Genomic DNA, 18,549 nt, shown 5'->3' with positions numbered 1-18,549 from the left:
GGAAGGACGTCTTGGCGGCTTACAGGTTTTGCCAATTATCAATAAAGCTGCCATTAACATCCACAGGCAGGTGTTTGTGTGGATAGAAGTTCTCAGCTCTGAGTAAATACCAAGGAGCATGATGGCTGGATCGTACCATGAGAGCATGTTTAGTTTTGTAAGAAGCTCCAAATCATTTCTCAAAGTGGCTGCCCCTGTTTGCATCCCCACCCAGTGTGTGGCGTGTCTTCTCACTCTCTTGACAGTATCTTTTGAACAACAGAAGATTTTAATTGTAACGAAGTCTAGTTTATTAATTGTTTCTTTCATGGATCCTGCCTTTGGTGTTCTAAAAGTCACCTCCAAACCCAAGTTCATCTAGATTTCCTCCTGTTAATCTTCAAGGAGTCTTATGGTTTTGCATTTTAAAAAGTTGTCTTATTTTACATATTTTAAAAGTAAACTCTGCCCCCAACATGGGGCTCAAACTCATGACTCCAAGATCAAGAATTTCAAGCTCTACTGCCTGAGCCAGCCAGGCACCCCTATGGTTTCGCATTTTGTATTTAGGTCTGCGATCCGTTCTGAGTTGGTTTGGGGAAGGATTTAATTAATCAAGTAGCTCTGATTAAAGTCCGTTGGAGACCTCTGTGGACTGTGGGGGTGGGAAGGGCAGTGAGGAGGGGGAGGTGGCAGTCCCAACCACCCAACCAAGTGATGGAGGGTCAGTCCCAGATGGTCACAGCCTTATTTTGCAGGTGAGGACACTGGGACTTGCCGGGAGCTGAGTCTGGAGGGCGTAGGACAGTCAAGAAGGAGACGGGGTAGGGGCCCTGCAGGGTGTGGGAGAAGGAAGGGAATGGGTGGACAGAAGGGCTGGGATGTATGCTTCTGGGCCTGGTGGGGTGGTAGGCTTGGAGGCACCTGCAGCCAAGAGGCAGGAGACCACCAAGGAGGAAAGAGAAGGAGGTTCCAAAAAAAAAAAAAAAAAGAGAGAGAAGGGGGTTCCTTCCCTGGGTCCTGCCATGGGTGTCATGAAGAGGTCCCCTGACCAGGGGTCAGAGAGATGGTGAAGTGCTTGTTGTAAAGCTGGTTGGTTGAGTGTAGACCCAGCAAAGGGATCAGTTAAGGCAGATGCAGGGCAGATCTCCCAGCCCTGTTATCCCTCTGCAAACACAGGCCCTTTCCTGAATGTGGATTCCACTGGGTTCAAGAGTTTTGCTGGGGAATAAAACAATTGGGCCACATCAGCCAGAAGAAAGCTGGTGTGGCCTGGGAGACTGATGGGCCCACAGCTGGGCTGACAGCCTTTTGTCAGGCACAGCTTGTGGAGCTGGGTGGGAGCCTGTGGATTGGGCCTGGAAGTCATCCCAAAGCCAGATCCTCTGTCCTGGAGAGCAGGAGGGGGCAGGGGAGAGGAGGGAATGAGGAGACTCTGTATGGTCCTGACCCAGGGCCTGGAATTGAGGATGTCTGGGTGGATAAGGTTGATGGGGGCTGGGAGAGGCAGGTGAGGGGGAGCCAGGATTTGTTCCCAGGCAGAATCCAGGCTGCCAGGTGAGGCCATGACAACACATGGGGTCAGAGGTCATCCTCAGCCTCCATGGGTGGGCCACTTGCTGGACCTGACCTGGGCTCAGAACCAGAGGGGACTCTGAGGTCAGTGAGGTTGGAGCCCAAGAGTGGCTTCACGTCTACATCAGAGCCCAGCATCTGGGGGGCTCCAGGTGGGCTCCCGTCCCCTTCCTATTTGGGGCAGGCCCTGCTGTGGGTGCCCCGGAGATGCCCTGAGGCCCAGCCCCGGGTGCCCTGGGCCGTCCCAGCCCGGCACCCATCAGCCTCCCGGACCCCAGGTCTGGGGGCCCGTGTGGCCCCTTGGGGTCTCCAGAAGAGCTCCCTGGGACTCCCTAAGTTTCAGTTCCTTCAGCTCCTTCCTGGCAGGGCTCCTTCGTGAGCCCTGAGCTGTGCGGTCCCTCACTACCTGTATGTAATCAGCTGAACTTTCTACCCTCTTCAGTATGAGTCTCTCCCTATAAAATGGGAACAATGTACTTTTTTTTTTGCAAGGGGCTCCACGTATTAACCAAGATATCAGCAGAGTGCCTGGCACTGCCTCCTGGTATCCAGTAGGTGCTTAATCAAGAGTGGGAGTCTTTCACAGTGCTACTAATTTTTACACTGTTTTCCTTTGAGAAAATTAAGTTAACAATGTTTCTTAAATCTTTTTACAATGAACACACACAGTACAAGAGTCAAAGATTCCCAGGATGAGAGACCGCCAGGCTCCTTCTCTGGCTCCTCGGCTGTCCTTTCCCCTCCCCCGAGATGGGCTGTGCTCTGCAGAGAGACACGTCGTATTTCTCCCCACCGTGCAAATACGACTGATGGGTCATCGTGACCTATACCTCTTTTTGAGATTGTCATCATAATTTGTTATTATAATGTCATTTTTATTACTGTGCACTGAGCAGATTCCGCCGGTCTTGACCTCCCATCCTCCTTAGCCCCTCCCACCCCACTGATGAGCCAGGGCTCTGGGTTTAACTGATTCCAAGGAGCTTCTTACTTTCTCTGACACCGTAGCCTCCTTTAAGATTGTATTTTATTTTATTTATTTGTCAGAGAAAGAGAGAGAGCATAAGGGGGAGCAGCAGGCAGAGGGAGAGGCAGACTCCCTGCTGAGCAGGGAGCCCAATACGGGACTCGATCCCAGGACCTTGATGTCATGACCTGAGCTGAAGGCAGCTGCTTAACCGACTGAGCCCCCAAGGGACCCCTGTCCTTTCTTTTTAAAACTCAATGATTAGGGGCGCCTGGGTGGCTCAGTGGGTTAAGCCTCTGCCTTCAGCTCAGGTCATGATCTCAGGGTCCTGGGATGGAGGCCTCTGCTCAGCGGGGAGCCTGCTTCCCGCCCTCCCCTAGCACCCCCCCCCCCCCGCCATTCTGCCTACTTGTGATCTCTCTCTCTGTCAAATAAATTAATAAAATCTTAAAAAAAAAAAAACTCAATGGTTAACATATTATACATACTTTTTAAATATTTTTTTCTTTCATTTAACAATGTTTTTGGAAGGGCACCTGGCTGGCTCAGTCAGAAGAGCATGTGATCCTATTCTTGGGGTGGTTGAGTTCAAGCCCCACTGTTGGGTGTTGCCTCATGCTTTTGTTTTATTTTGCTACTACATAAGATTCCTCTGCATGCAAGTAGCGTAATGGGTGTAACCAGATCCCGCTGAATTAAGTTCACCTTGTTCCCAAGTGTTTACTGTTACACGTAATGCTGCATAAACAGCCTTGTATAATAAGGGCCACTTTATACCTGTATGAATGTGTCTTTCGGATAAAGGTCTACAAGTGGATGCAATGAGGTATGGAGTATATATAGTTCTCTCTCTCTGTTTTTAAAGTGGCCCCTGCCCAGCGCCTGACTTTTGGTTTCTGCTTAGGTCACCATCTCGGGGTCCTGGGATTGAGCCCCACGTCGGGCTGTGCACTCAGCGTGTAGTCTGCTGGAGATCCTCTCTCTCTCAAATAAATAAAATCTTAAAAAAAAAAAAAAAAGCTTTTCTCTGGCTGGTAGCAGAAGATTCCTCTTCTGGAATCCCTTTCAATCCTGGACAGAATGCGGCCCCCCGAACCCCCCGCCAATTCACACACAGGAACCTTAATCCCCAGGGCAATGGTGTTGGGAGGTGGGCACCTCTGGGAGGTGGTTAGGTCATGAAGGTGGAGGCCTCTTTATGGCATTTGTGCCCTTACGAGCTGAGCGGGCACCGCGAGAGGCAGCTGTCTGCAAACCTCGGGGGGGGGGTCTCTCACTCGAACCCCCGATGTTGGCACCCTAAACTTGAACTCCCAGCCCCCAGAAGTATGAGAAGTAAATGCTGGGTGTTGAAGCCTTGCCGTCTGTGCTCTTCTGGGAGAGTGGCTGAGCTAAGTGCTGCCATTAAGGTAACAAGAGGGGTAACCAGCCCATGGCCAGCAAGGGAGAGAGTGCAGCCTCCAGCCCAAGGAGCTGGACCCTGCCGGCAGCCTGAGTGAGCTTAGAGCAGTGTCCCGCCCCGGCAGACAGCATGACCTCAGCCGTGTGACCCCTGAGCATAGACTGGCTTGAGCGTGCTCAGACCTCAGACCTGCACAACCCTGAGACTGTTTTTGGAAAGTGTTGTTTGGAGCAGCTAAGTGTGTGAGCATTTATGAAGTGGGAAGGGAAACGTCCACTTCTTTCTCTTCAGACTTCCACCTTGCTGGGATTTTAATTTTTATTTACTATTTTTAAGTCATCTCTATGCCCAATGTGGGGCTCGAACTTATGACCCTTAGATCAAACATTGTAAGCTCCACCTACCACCGAGCCAGCCAGGCGCCCTTGCTCTGATGGGATTCTTGACATTGAGAACATTTTCATGGATCACTCGTTTAATTTTTTTAAAGAGCAATTAAAAAACAAAAAAGTACTCACCTGGAAACAGGTCCACGTGAAATAAATGGACATGAAAAAGCAAATTTCAAAGCAGTACGCATCCTGTGATGACATTTTAATTTTACAATCTATGTTTAAACAGAGATCTCTGTATCAATCCCACCAGAGATTTCTGTCTCTAGAAGGCCTGCTTCCTTCCCTGGGGATGTTTACATTTTCAGCCTTATCTCCAGTCCCAGAGTAGAAAGCAGGCTTTGTCCCCTGCTGGAGGAAGCCCAAGCGTTTTTAAACCTGGTGTAGAGGGCCACAGGATCGGGGTGTGGGGGAGCCACCAGCCAGGATCCCCGAATGACACGTGGCCCCTAGAAGCTCCGTGGTCTGTGGGGTGGGAGTGCAGGGGCGAGTGACCATTCACATGGACAAGTAAGGAAAATATTGTAGGTAGTGCTTTACCAGTGTTGGGCAAGGAAGAAAAACATTACAGCAGAAGAGGTAGCTCTGCAGAGGTGGCTGGGGGTGGGGGGGCGCTGGGGAGGAGGAGGGGGCGGAGGAGGAGGAGAGGGAGGAAGGAAGCAGGTGGTGGGCCAGCGAGACACACACCCCAGCAGCTGGGGTGTGGCGGCCTGGCCTGAGTCTGGAGGCTTCCTGGGGTCAGAAGGCTGTCTCAGAGGGGTGACTTTGAACTTGGGGGATGTATGGGGGTGGAGGGGTGGCCTGGGATGTGCTCAGGATGTATGGGGGGAATGTATGGGGGTGGAGGGGTGGTCTGGGATGTGCTCAGGAGTGGTGGCAGGAGGAAGGGAGCCTCGCACAGCTGCAGAGCCCCCTTTGGCCATTTGTCTCCCATGTCACAAGTTTTTTCCAAGTTTTGCTTCTATCTCTGAGCCCCTAAGTACTTGATGGATGAGGCAAGAGGGACTGAAGTGGGGGCGATCACGATCAGAACCCACCAGAGTCCCAGGGAGGCTGCCATCTGGTCCTGAGCCATCCCATGGACTCTGTCCCTCCCGTGTTCCCACCTGGGTGACAGAGAAGGCTGGCTTAGGGCTCCCACACCCCTCAGGGCTGCTGGCAGCAGAAGCAGGTTGACCTCTGGCAGAAGAGATGGGGCCTTCCCAGGCTCCTATACCCTGGGATTCACACTGCCAATGTGTGGGGAGCCACCCAGAGTCACCAAGGCCACCGGCCTCCAGTGCTTTGTCCATGCCACACGGGAGGGCGAGGGGACTCCCTTCAGCCTCAGCACAATCGGGTGCAGGGTGGACACGTGTGGTTGCACGGTGACCCAGCCACCCCCTTTCCCTGGACTGACACAGGCTCTGTCCCCGGAATCACAGTGCCTCCCCTGAGGGTGGGGCTGTCGCCTACGGCTGCTGGCCTTTGTCCCCAGCGGCCCTGGCCTCCCTGCCTCCTCCTCCAGGGGGCGGCTGCTTCCCAGCAGCCGAGTCTGGACTCCGACTTCCCCCCTTGAAACACCAGACTTCCTGGGATTCAGAAACCCACAAACGTATCACTGTGAGGTGGTAGGATTCTACCCAGATTGACTGACTGATTTTTTTCTTTCCTTCTCTCTTTCTTTTCTTTCTTGGGGGAGGCGTTAGCAATATTAGGCTTTTTTTAAAGGCCAAGTAAAAAGTGCATGAAAAGAAAAATGCCCACATAAGCCCATCTCTTTCCTCACATCTTGCCCTGAAGAAGGATCTTCTAGAAGCTCCTCTTCCTCCCTCCCGTTCCCTTCAATTAATTAAGCAAAATTTTATTGATGATTTTGCCCCTTCTCTGTGTCCTGGGGACACCCGAGGAGACCAAGAAGCAGCTGATAGGGAAAGAGAGCTCAGGTGCAGGGGCGTGGGGTGGGGAGCTCCCAGGGAAAGGGACTCACCACACAAAGCTGTGTTCCACAGCCCGAGGGTGCCCTAGTGCACCCCCCTTGGCGCAGCCTGGTCTCCCCCTCTGCTGTGGGGACCTCACGGTGCTCCTTCCCCTTCCCCCACGCCTTGGGAGGAAAACAGTGTTCACATTTCTAAAAGGAGGCTCTGGGCTCTTTACCGTCTCTGCCGCCCAAGGGCCCCCTGGAGATCTGAGCCAGAGCAGGTGGAAGTGCAAGACCAGGATGAGGGGTTCCCTCCTCTGCATGACAAAGGGTGGGGACTGCCATCAGCCCATTGTCACAAATCTCCCAATCCACACTGGCTTTCTTGGGCCTCTGGCCTGGGCTGCCAAGAGTCAGCAACTCCAAAGAGGACTCCCAGGGCACCTGGGTGGCTCAGTGGGTTAAAGCCTCTGCCTTTGGCTCAGGTCATGGTCCCAGGGTCTTGGGATCGAGCCCCGCATCGGGCTCTCTGCTCAGCCTGCTTCCCTTCCTCTCTCTTCCTCTCTCTCTGCCTGCCTCTCTGCCTACTTGTGATCTTTGTCTGTCAAATAAATAAATAAAAATTAAAAAAAAAAGAGGACTCCCAGTGAAATCCAGATTTCAGATAAACAACAAAGAATTAATTAGTCTAAGTACATCCCCAGCTGTGTCTTGTCTTTTATGTGGCAGCATGACCCCTGGCAACTGCCCAGGTGTTTCATTTCCCCAGTAAAACTCTCCAAGCACCTGCAGACCCTCCAGCCCTTGCAGGAAGTCTCGGGAAGCCCGGAACGCCCCCCCCCATCTGGCCCCATCCTTTGGACAGAGTATCTCCCCACCTGAAGCTTCCCAGGTCAGCAGGACTGGCTGGGAAGAGCTGGAGGGTGTGGAAGGAATTCGGGCTGGCGGCCAGAAGGCCTGATGCTACCATGTAGCCATCAGCAACTGGGGGAGCTCCAGGAGGCGGTCACCTCACTGAGCCTCCGTTGTCTCCGCTCAGAGGTTGGAGGGGGCGAGGCACTGGCTGGTGCTTCCACGTCTAATCTCCGAATCCGTGAACGGCCACCAGAAAGAGGGAGAGATGGGTCCTTGCTGGACACACCCCCATTGGTGCTAAATTTTCACAACTGTGGCCGTGCTGGGCTCTGTGGGCCCTGTTCCGGCCCCGGGGCCGCCCTGAGCGGGGAGCACATCCTCAGCACCCTGCTGCGGCAGCTGCAGCTCCGAGAGGCGCCCGTCCTGGACACAAGCGACGTGGAGGAGCTGGTCACCCCCGCGCACGTGATGGCCCAGTACGTGGCCCTGTTGCAGCGCAGCCACGGGGTCCGCTCTCGAGGGAAGAGGTTCAGCCAGAGGTTCCGAGGTGAGGACCCCCTGCCGCCGCTCCCGGGTCCTGGCTGGGGGCGGGCCGGGAGAAGATGGGAGGAGCCTGTTCCGGGGGCGCTGCGACAGGGACCTCTGGGTGTGAGGACGGCTTTCCCCAGGGGAAGGGGGTCTCTGTCTGCCCTGAGCGCCCCTGCCGCTCAGGCCCGGGAGGAGCTGCCCCACTGCCAAGGCCGAGGCAAGAGAGGAAGGACCTTGGGGCTTGGGGCTCCTCTCTGCTATTTGTCGTCCTGCTCTAGACGAGTCCCCCGACGTCTCTGAGCTTGTTGGCTTCTCTGGAAATGGGGGTGAACCGGCTCTGATTCCCAGAGTGGGGGGCAGCTTGTGAGATGAGAGGGAAGGGCTGATTCCATCATTTTCAAGGTCAGCCTGTGGAGAGGTGAATGGCACTGCACCCCCTCACCTCTGTGGGGCTTGGGCTCCCCTCTTCAGTGCCCAGGGACAGACCCACACCTGCTGCTTTCCAGCTGGGAGGGTGGGTGCCTGGAGGCCGGGAGACTCAGGTGCTGGGGACACATGGCCTGGGGGCTGTGGGACCTGTCCCACCATTGGCCTCCAGAGTCAGTAGCCCTGCAAAAGCTGGTTATAGGCCCCACAAAAGCCAGTTCCTCCAGCTGGGGACATCTCCCTGGGCATGAGAGGGAAATGAAGGGATTTCAGGGCTCTTGCTCTGCTTCTTAGGACACTCAGCTGGTGACCAGAGATCTCCGTGGCAGGGTTGCCTGTCTGTCTCTCTCTCTCTCTCTCCCTCTCCATTGGCCCTCCAGTTTTGTTGTGCCCTTTGCCCAAAGAAGGCTGCAGGTCCGGGGTCATGGCTTGCTCAGAAGGTGGAACATGTGTCTCTGGATCTTGGGGATGGGAGTTTGAGCCCCCACAGGGCATAGAGATTATTTAAAAGTAAAAACAATGGGGCGCCTGAGTGGCTCAGTGCGTTAAAGCCTCTGCCTTTGGCTCAGGTCATGATCCCAGGGTCCTGGGATCAAGCCCCGCGGGCTCTCTGCTCCGAGGGGAGCCTGCTTCCTCCTCTCTCTCTGCCTTCCTCTCTGCCTACTTGTGATCTCTGTCTGTCAAATAAATAAATAAAATCTTCAAAAAATAAAAAAATAGAAGTAAAAACAAAACAAAAACCTACCAGAAAGCTGCATGTCTGTGCACTTAAGGCCAAGCCCCACCCCCCACAGAGATCCCTATCCTGCGGATTCTTGGGGATCTCCCTGGGGACTCCCAGGGAAATGCTGTTGGTTGGCTCCAGATCCTGCTCCTCTCGCAGCTGCCCTTGTGCTGGAGAGGCCTCCTGACCCTCTTCCTGTCCCCAGAGGTGGCATACAGGTAGCTGGTGTCGGAGGCCTCCACGCACCTGCTGGTGTTTAGCATGGAGCGGCGGCTGCCCCCCAACGGCGAGCTGATGCAAGCTGGTGCGGGGCCGTGCTGCACCTCTTCCAGGAGTCCCGCTATGCAGGTACGCGTGACTGTCCTGTACAGCACCCGCGCCCGCGTCACCGTCGGGTGGCTGCAGGTCTGTGAAGACAGCTCCAACAGCACCTTGCTGGTGGACTCCAGGTGGGTACTGCTAATGGGGAGGGAAGGGCAGGGGTGAAGAGGATATGGGAGGAGGGGGTGTGTGGAGGTCGCAGTGGTGGGAGGAGGAGAGGGGAGTCCTAGCTGGGGGAAGGGGGGGCAGGAGTCAGGGCGCAGGGGAGAGAGGGAGAAGTGGGGTGCTAGCTCGGAGGAGGAGACAGGAGGGGAGGGGGCGGGGAGGTGAGGGAATGGGGTCCCCAGCACAAGGGAGGAGAGGGGAGGCTGGGGGAGGAACCCCTAGCCTCCAGCTTAGATCTCCGTCTCCGCGCTGCCCTGTCACAGGCTGGTGTCCCTGCACGAGAGCGGCTGGAAGGCCTTCGACGTGACAGAGGCGGTGACCTTCTGGCAGCAGCTGAGCTGACCTCGCCAGCCTCTGCTCCTGCAGGTGACGGTGCACAGGGAGCACCTGGGCCCACTGGCCTCGGGCGTCCACAAGCTGGTGCGCTTCGCCTCCCAGGGGCCCGAGGGCGCGCGGCAGGGCGAGCCCCAGCTGGAGCTGCACACGCTGGACCTGGGGGCCTACGGGTAGGAACCCGGGCCCCATGGGGGACCCGATCACAGGGTACGGGGTAATGCCAGCTCAGTCCAAGTGGGACATTTCAGGGTGCCCATGGGAGTGAGTGCCCGCAGGAGATTGTCCTTCAGTCTCAGGACAAGTGGCACTTGTGATGTACTGTTTGGCTGTTGGTAGTGACCCGTCCTTGCCACAAATAGCCTTTTGAACATAAGGAGTGCTGGATGGTAAAGCTCCCTCCCAGATGCCCCATTCCCCGCCCCTGCCCCGCCCCCTGCCGACCTTGTCCTCTCCTTACTCCCGCCCCCCTCGCAGAGCTCAGGGCGACTGTGACCCCGAGGTGTCCCTGACGGAGGCCACGCGCTGCTGCCGCCAGGAGATGTACATTGACCTGCAAGGGATGAAGTGGGCTGAGGACTGGGTCCTGGAGCCCCCGGGCTTCCTGACCTATGAGTGCGTGGGCGCCTGCCAGCAGCCCCCGCGGCCCCTGCCCTTCGAGTGGCCATTTCTGGGCCCGCGGCAGTGCGTTGCCTCTGAGACGACCTCGCTGCCCATGATCGTGAGCGTCAAGGAGGGAGGCAGGGCCAGGCCGACCAGGGTGCAGAAGTGCGGCTGCTCCTGGGAAGAGTGCCTGGGATCTGGAGCCTTAGGTGGGGGGCGGAGCCACTGAGGGACTTGGCTGTGTCAGGGCTATTGTATGTCTCGGAGAGAGCTGGGGGTTACTGCTGATGGACAAATGCTCTGTGCCATCCACTGAGCTCTCTGTTCATTCAGCTCACCTCCTGATTGTCATTGTTTCCTTGCTCTGTTGCTGGACCTGGGCTGAGCTCTGCAGAATGGGCCTGTCTTAGGGTCAAGTATGGGTTGTGTATTCCCAACCCAGATAGTAAGGACATTTTCTAACAAGTGAAACACGGTTTCATCTGTATTTCTCTATTTACCCGTTACCCAGAGGGAACAGGAAGTTCTGAAGGGGATTAGGTCAATGTGCTTAGAAAACCAAGGAGGGAGCTAGAGAGGACTCGGTCAAGGTCTCAGTTGTTTAGGAAGCTAGGACTGAAGCCATTCGGGGTCCAGGGCACCCATCCTGCTAGAAGCCAAGCAGATGTCTTTTTGTCACTGTTGATATTTTACCTTCCTGGGCACAGTGAGTGGGCTTTGTTTCAATTCTACTTGCTACAAAACAAAAATGTCTGTGATGAAAAAAATAATGAGAACTGTAAGACTGTACGTCAGCCTTTAGCTGTGGAGGCAGATGAAGGGAGCAGATGTTGAAAATGAATATGACATTTTCCAATGCACTGATCACAGGGACTGATAAGCTGTGACTTTGAACCCAGCCTGGTCATCTTCAATTTGAGACAGTGTGCAGAGCTCTTATTAGCTCTGAATTCCATACCCTCCAAACCTCTATTTCCTTCCCTACACAACAGAATAATCCCTGCCTCCCATCCATCTACTGGAGATTTAAGAAAATGGTGTTTTTACCAGCACCTGCTACACCGATCACACGTGACAAGGGGTTATGGCTTTCTGAACTCACATTCGGACCCACTTGGCCTTCTCTTGATTTTGAAATAAACTTCATCTACTGAAAGTCAAGTTTAGAAATCCCTTTCCTCTCTGCAATTTTGAAATCAAAGATTTGAACATCTCTCTCTCTCTTTTTCCCCTTGGTCAGTGGCTTCACCATTCTAACTTCCTGGTGGGTAGAGCCTGGCACTTCCTGGGACCCCTCAGTACAGACCAGGCAGGTGGTGAGTCAGGGAAAGAATGAGGATGGGGGCGTGAGGGATGGGAAGACAGGCAGTCTGAGAAGTCTGGTACGGCCGCAGAGGCGGGTTGGGGGGGAGGATATAGACGTCCAGCCAACCACAGGCAGGAGCCTGGGGGAGGTTAAGTGCGAGGCCCTTGGCAGCAGGAGGTAACAGCAGAAGAGGACAGATGCCCAGGCGCTTGTCAGGAGGACGAGGGTGGAGTGCAGGGGCCCTCAGCAAACTCCAGGAAATAACGAGTGTCTGGGATGGTGGGGGGTGGTGCGGGGTGGGAAGGGGGACCAGGAGGAGGCCAGATGGGACGGAAGGGAACTGTTGGAGAAGCAGGAAGATGCGCCCGGCTCCCACCCCGGCGCCCCTCACCGCAGAGAGCCACAGGCCGGGCCATTCAGGGGCAGGGAGGAACGGAGAAGGCCTTGAACGTGGCAGTGAAAGAGAAGAGCTCAGACGTGGGAGAGGCCCCAGAGGTCGCCAGGGCGCCCACGTGAGGGTCCCGAGGGGTTGTGCCGGGAAGGCCCCGAGGGTCCCCGGCTCCCCGGCTCCCGGGCTCCCCGGTTCGGGGCTGCAGATACGGAAACCCCGGGCCGGCGCGGGACCTATCCCTGCCTCCCGTCCCGTGCGCTCCGGCCCGCTCCGGGGAGAAGGAGCTCCCGGCCCGGCCGGGCAGCTCGGAACCCCGGGGTCGCCAGCGGCCCTGCGACCTCCGCCCGGAGCTGAGCCGCGCGTCCTCCCGGGGGGCTGCGGTCCCGCCGGGCGAGGGCCGGGGCGGTGCGCGGCCCGGAGGGGGCCGCCAATGGGGCAGGCGCTCGCGGTTCTGCGCATGTGCGGGAGGCGCCCGAGTTTCCCTTTGCAACTTTTGAGTGACGGGGACACCGCCCCAGCAGGCCAGGTGCAGACGCCGCGCCTTCGCCGCAGGTAGAGAGGAAGGGGCGCAGGGTGGGAGCGGGGGGTCGGGTCCCCGGCCCACAGCCTCTCCGGACTCCCCACCCCCCCCGCCCCCAGGCTCCCTCTCCCCTCCCCTTCCCCTGGGGACTTGTCCCCGGGAGCCCGACCTCGCAGCCGGGACGGGGAACGAGGAGCGCAGCCGGGGGCCGGGGTGCGGGGAGGGGTGGGGCTCTTCTTTCTCCTACTCTGCGTGGCAGGCCTGGGAAGGGGCGGGCGCCGGAGTCCCCCGCCGCTGGGCCGGGGTAGAAGCCCCGGGGACTGTCCCTCAGTGACCCCTACGGGTGCCCCGAGGGAGGCCCAGGGTTGGGGAGGGTGAGGAGAGTTCTGCCAGGAAACCAAACCGCCCAGGTTCGGGGACCTGATCAGACTGGCTACCTGAGACTCTGGGTTGGCCTCCCCGTTTCAGCCCCAGGCGGTGTCCTCAAGGGCAGGACTCCACGGGGCGGGAGACCGAGTGGCTGCCAGCTTCCTTCCCCGCTGGGCTTGCGGGGCTGCGTGCCAGCAGCGCCCACAGGGCCGGGGGTTCCTGGTTAGGCCGGTGGGCTGTCCTTCCCAAGTCCCAGCTGGGGCATGGGACAGGGGTGGGGGGCAGCTGTGGAGACACGTTGGGGCCCTTCTGAGGCCCTGGCGCCTACGGGGTTGAAGACACTCATGGGGGATGGGGAAAGACTCCCCATCATCCCATCAACCAGTATTTCTCCCTCCCCCCACCCTCTGACACCTGTCAGAGTCCCAAGTGTGCTGCTTCCAGGAGGATGGGAAGAGACACAGAGGCCCCCTCCTCTTCACAATGACCTCTTGTTTGTTTAGTGTCCCCGGGAAAGGTTCCTCAAACATTAGAGGGAGTCCTGATGTTTTTTTCCCCCACTAGCTGGAGGAGTGACTTAAAATAAAAACCCAGACCTTTTGAGTGCTCACTGGGCCTAGGCCCTGGGCTAAGTGCTTCATGGGCGCTGTCTCAGGTGTGGGCCTCCCAACAGCCCTGTAAGAGGAACAACATCATCGCCCCCATTTTATGGAAAAGGAAGTCAAGGCACTGAGCATTTAAGCCACTTGTCTAAGCAACATGGCACAGAGACCCTGTAAGTGCAGAGCTCAGGGTGCCCTTCTGGGTGCCCTGCCTCCCTGAGACTGGCGGGCCCGTGTCTAGGGAGGGAAACAGTGGTCCAGGGTCCCGGGTCCTGTCTGGTGGTGCTTTAAGACCTTTGCATTCGCTGGGCAAGCTTCTCTGAGTCAGGTCCTGTGGCTGAAGGGCCGCAGCTGTGCGTAGTCTTGCTGTCGGGAGATTTGTGCTGATAAAAATACCCTGAATTTGAATGGGGCCTTCTCACAAGACCCAACAGGGCTCACGAACCTCCTGCCACATTCTGTTGGCTTTTCTGGAAGGAGGGTGTAGGTGGTCGGGTGTGCTGACAGTCAAGGGCCTGTCCTGGCTGCCTTGGCTGCCAACTCAGGTAGCTGGTGGGTTAGCGTTGGCAAGTTTGAGGCCGGCTGTTGGATTCAGCCCTCCCTCACGATGTCACGGCCAGATTCTGGGGTGCACAAGGGCTGCACTTGGAGGTGGGGGCCCGAGTCACCTGCTATTCCCCTGGCCTCTCCTACCGTCAGGTTACTAGAGAGCTCTCCGTGAGGCACGGATGGGGCATTCGCCTAAGCGGGTTTATAAATGGGAAGACTGCCCGTGGGTCCCGTGGACGCGGGGGCTACTTCCTGGTTCACCCCACCGGTCCCAGCCAGGCAGGGCTGCCCTGTGGTGCTTGTGCCCCCAGCTGTCGGGTCAGAGCTTGTCTGTTCGGGAAGATGCTGTGGGGGTGGGGGGCGCTGGTTCTGGAGGCACCGTGATGTTTCAGCAGAATTTGGAGGGGACGTGTGTATAGCGCAGGGACAGTTCACAACGGAGCTGAAAGATCTGAGAGGACGGCGGGCCTCCAAAGCCCTGTCCTCACCTGGGCGCTCCCCCAAGAAGGGGCTGACCCGGCGGGGCCATAGTCTGAGGCGCCGTGAGGCTCCCTCCCAGGCTGTCAGTGTTTGCTGGCTGGCCTCACGAGCTCTTGCCCAACTTTGTAAAACCACCCCAGGGAGCCTGTTTGGCAGGAGGAAAGTGACTTAGAGGTGTGCCTAGAGCTGGAGGGGGAAGGGGGAGCACAGGAAGCTTCCTCCTGCGGGGCCTCTGCTCCCAGGGACAGTGCTCTCCCTCTGTGAGCATTTTTTTTTTTTAAAGATTTTATTTATTTATTTGTCAGAGAGAAAGAGAGAGCACAAGCAGGGGAAGCGGCAGGCAGAGGAAGACGCAGACTCCCCGCTGAGCAGGGAGCCAGTTGCGGGCTCGATCCCAGGACCCTAGGATCATGACCTGAGCCCAAGGCAGATGGTCAACCCACTGAGCACCCCAGGTTTCCCTCCACAGCAGTTTCTTCCCACGTCAGCTTTCAGGCTTCCTTGTTCTTCTGTGTTCCCTCTCCTGATGCCAACCCTCAGACAGCAGCTGCCCTTGGGGGCCCGCTGAGGTCCTGGACTCAGGGGCTGACCTGGAGCCCGCGGCCACCCCTGCCCTTGTAGGGGGGACACTCCCCGGTCCCTGCAGTTCCAGGAGCCGGAGAAGGGGGGAGAGGCTGCCGATGTTGGAGGAGGAGAGAGGAGCAGGCTGCCCAGAGGAGGGCCCAGGACCAGTTCTGGGAGCTGGGAGGAGACCAGGCTGGGGGAGCCCCCCTGGGGGGAGAGCGAGAGGCTCCATGTGGGTGTCTGAGTTCAGAGACTCAGGGCAGGTGTGAGCACAGGGCAGTGTGCCAGGCTGGGGGAAGGCCGCCCCCAGTGACTCGGGCCACCTGTGTTCCTTAGGGAAGCCTGTGAAGGCTGGCGCTCCTGGGTCCTGCGGTCAGGAAGGCCCTGCGGGAAATGAGTAGCAGGCCGGAGGCGTCCTGGGAGGCGGCCGGAGCTGCCTCTGTGTGTGCCAGAGCCAAAGCCGGAGCCGGCTCCAAGTGAGGACCTCTCGGAGGGACGCGCCCACAGTCCTCCCTGCTGGTGAGTGTGGGGTAGGGGGAGGGGCAGGCGCTGGGCCCTGCTGTTGGGTGGTGCTGCTGGGTGAGCCGCAGGATCTGCCTCCCACGGGAGTCTCCGGGACTCTGTTCAGAGCCACCAACTCCATGGCTCTGGCCTCTTATCTTCCAGCCATTGCCAAATCTCTTACAGGGGTGAGGAAGTGACTCGGCCTTCTGGGGGATCCTCCCAGGCCCTAGGACCTGCCACCCCACCCCCTTCCCGCTTTTTCTGGCGTGTGTGTGTGAGAGAGAGAGAGAGAGAGAGAGAGAGAGAGAGACTGTCCCCAGCCACCCAGCCCCCGGGGTCAGAAGTGGTGCTCACCAGCCCACACACACCCGAGCAGCATTCCCAGGTAGTCCAAACACCTGGTTGGGTTGTCTGTACCTTTTCTTCTTATCCCCAGGAGTTTTGTTTCCATAACAGGTTAGAAATATCAGAGCTGGGGGCTCCTGGGTGGCTCAGTTGGTTAAGTGTCCGACTCTTGATTTTGGTTCGGGTCGTGATCTCAGGGTTGTGAGATCGAGCCCCGTGTCGGGCTCTCTGCTCAGCACAGAGTCTGCTTGAGGGTTCTCTCTCCCTCCCTCTCCCTCTGCACCCCTCCCCCACCATGAACTCCCTTTCTTAAAGAAAGAAAGAAAGAAAATCTTTTTTAAAAAAGGAAAAAGAAATGTCAGACCTAGCAGGACCCCTTGACAAACGAGTTTCACCAGACGGGGCAGGGGGAGCTCGAGGAAGGGGTGCCGAGGATTCCTGCTGGCTTTTTGGCCGCAGACAGCATGAGAAGGGGGCCAGGACTTGGGCGTGTGTCAGTAGACAAACCCTGGAGGTTTCCATAGGCTTCGCGGGAGTGCTGGCAGCCTCAGAAAGGGAAGGTCAACAACCAGCCAGGAGCGATATTTGCTTTGGAAATGCTGGGCCTTCCAGTTAGACCGAGGGTACCTGGGCAGGGAGGTGAGAGGACAGGGCTGGGAGTGCGCTCCAGGGGTCCCTGAGGAACCCCCCTCCCTCTCTCCCATCCTCCTCTATCTCTCCCTGCTCCCCCACCTTGCCTCGGCCTCCTCTGGCTGCCCCTTCTGGGCCGTCACTGAGCTAATGTGTGTTTGTCATCGTGCCAGACGGGGAGTGTGGCATGGCAGGAAGAGGCTGGGTCTGGGGGCCGATTCTGTGCTGACTCACTCCGTAGAACCCCCGAGCCTCGGTTCCAAGTGGATGGAATGGCCTGTGTCTGAGGTCCGGGCTGGACAGCCCAGGAGTAGTGGGGCCGGGGGCCCGTCTGTGGCTCCAGGGGATCCACCATTGTTGCCTCCCTGGGTGTCCCTTCTTATTTGTTCAGTCCTGCTTTACTCCCCACCTTTATCTCCCTCCTGTCTGTCCCCTGCCTGCCCTCTCGAGCTCCCCGCAGCTCCCACAGGATGCTCTGGTCGGCGGCCCCAGTGGCCCCTGGCCTTCCCCTCCTTCCCATTCACCCACTCCAGGAGGCGGCCAGCTGTGTCCCGGACCAGCCCTCCCCCCTCCTGACACTGTCCCCACAATGGAGCTATTCTCCTGTGCTCTGCCAGGCGCGTGGGGCCTGGTGTCAGCCGCTCCCCGATTCCTTGCTGCCTGCCCCCACCTTGGGCTCCACCAGCACAGGCCCAGGAGACCGCAGGGGCATCCACACCCTGACTGTCGGCCCACGTTTTCTCTGCAGGGAGGACAGTCGCGATGACCGGCCCCCGGTCCCTGGAGCTGTGGCAGTCTGAGGCGGTGTCCCTGCGTGGGCGGCTGGGCCTCGGGGACCGGCCCAATGACTCCTACTGCTACAACTCAGCCAAGAACAGCACCGTGCTGCAGGGGGTCACCTTTGGAGGCGTCCCCACCGTCCTGCTCATAGACGTCGTTTGCTTCCTGGTGAGATGCCCCCTCCCCCCCACCCCGCTTCCCCCCAACCCTGGTCCCCCCGGGCCTTCTGGGATGGTCAGGTGAGGAGCCAGGCACACCTGAGTGTGGATGCCCGCTGTGTTGCCCTCCAGCTGTGGCTGTGACCTGCGTGTGTCCCTCTGCACAGCAGGGGTCAGGAGTCTTTCCTCAGGGATTTCTGGAGAAGATCCCGCCAGGCTTTGCAGGGAAAGAGCCCATGCGGCTGTGCCCTTGATGTTGAGTTAGTGGCCCGTCACGTGGGGAGGCCCACGGGAGGGGGGTGTCTGCAGGGATGAGAGGGGAGGACAGAAGGTGTGGGTTCAGATCAGAGTGGCCGCACCTCCTGGGTTAGAAACATCACCTCCTGTCCTCACTGGATCCTGGGCCTTTTAAGGAAAAGGCCCCCCTTACTCAGAGCTGGCTCACACAGTGGCTTCTCTTTCGTGTAGACCTCCCCGTTCCCAAACCAACCCCTCCAGTTAGTAGTACACAACTTTTCTCCCCTGTGCCAACCCACCTTTGGCCAGGTGGCAGGCGCTGGGGTCAGGCGCACCTTCCTTGGCCTGCCCGCCTCCTGATGGCTTCTCTCTATGCGTGAGAGAGCCCATGGGAGTAAATGGGGTGCAGCGTGGGTGGGGGCAGTGGGCCAAGAAGACACGTCTGGGACGGAGGTAGCCGTGGCTGAGGGGGCCTGGCTGAGGTGGGAGTCTGCAGGCAGTGGATTTTTATCATGGGATGTTCTGGGGTGCACCTGGGAGCCGGCGGGGCCTGGAAGACGTGGGCGCATGGGAGATGTCCACACCCCAAGAAGGCAGGGGCAGGAGCTCGCCCTGAGCAGCCTTCAAGTTTACCCTAAGGCATGACTCACCTGCCTCTGGAGATGGTCGCCAACTCCCCACCCGCCTGGAACTAATTCCTCAGGGAGCAGGAGCGCAGGCCCCGTGGGGTTCTGGCTTTAGGGAGACAAAACCCACATTGAAAAGTTTAGCTCCTGACCGGGCAGCAGGGTTGTTGATGGAAATGGCTGTCTCTGCCTCCCTGAACCTGGAGGGAGGGAACCTGTGTGGGAGCAAGGAGAGACCTGCCCAGGTCTGCGGAGGTGTAGGGCAGCTAAAACGATGAGAGATGAGATGAGCCCAGGGCCCCAGAGCAGCAGGTCCTC

The 18,549-nt window shown here is 57.9% G+C and overlaps 1 protein-coding gene and 1 pseudogene across 2 annotated transcripts in view; both read left to right on the top strand.

Moving 5' to 3' along the window:
- Positions 1-5,550: 5,550 nt before the first annotated feature.
- LOC308355937 (left-right determination factor 1-like) lies at positions 5,551-12,983 on the top strand (annotated as a pseudogene). Its single transcript has 7 exons — positions 5,551-5,654; positions 7,324-7,617; positions 8,954-9,197; positions 9,498-9,740; positions 10,045-10,335; positions 12,073-12,272; positions 12,856-12,983. The product of its transcript is annotated as a left-right determination factor 1-like (transcript).
- The window catches only part of TMEM63A (transmembrane protein 63A), a 25,505-nt gene continuing 19,303 nt past the window's right edge, over positions 12,348-18,549 (top strand). The window contains exons 1-3 of the mRNA XM_080824993.1: positions 12,348-12,419; positions 15,288-15,470; positions 17,179-17,378. Coding sequence (XP_080681119.1) covers positions 17,193-17,378 — 186 coding nt within the window. The 5' untranslated portion in view covers positions 12,348-12,419; positions 15,288-15,470; positions 17,179-17,192. The remainder of the gene's footprint in view (positions 12,420-15,287; positions 15,471-17,178; positions 17,379-18,549) is intronic.

Source organism: Martes martes, assembly GCF_963455335.1.
Source record: "Martes martes genome assembly, chromosome: 15".
NCBI classification, from domain to species: Eukaryota; Metazoa; Chordata; class Mammalia; order Carnivora; family Mustelidae; genus Martes; species Martes martes.
This window is presented reverse-complemented; position numbering and strand designations above follow the sequence as displayed.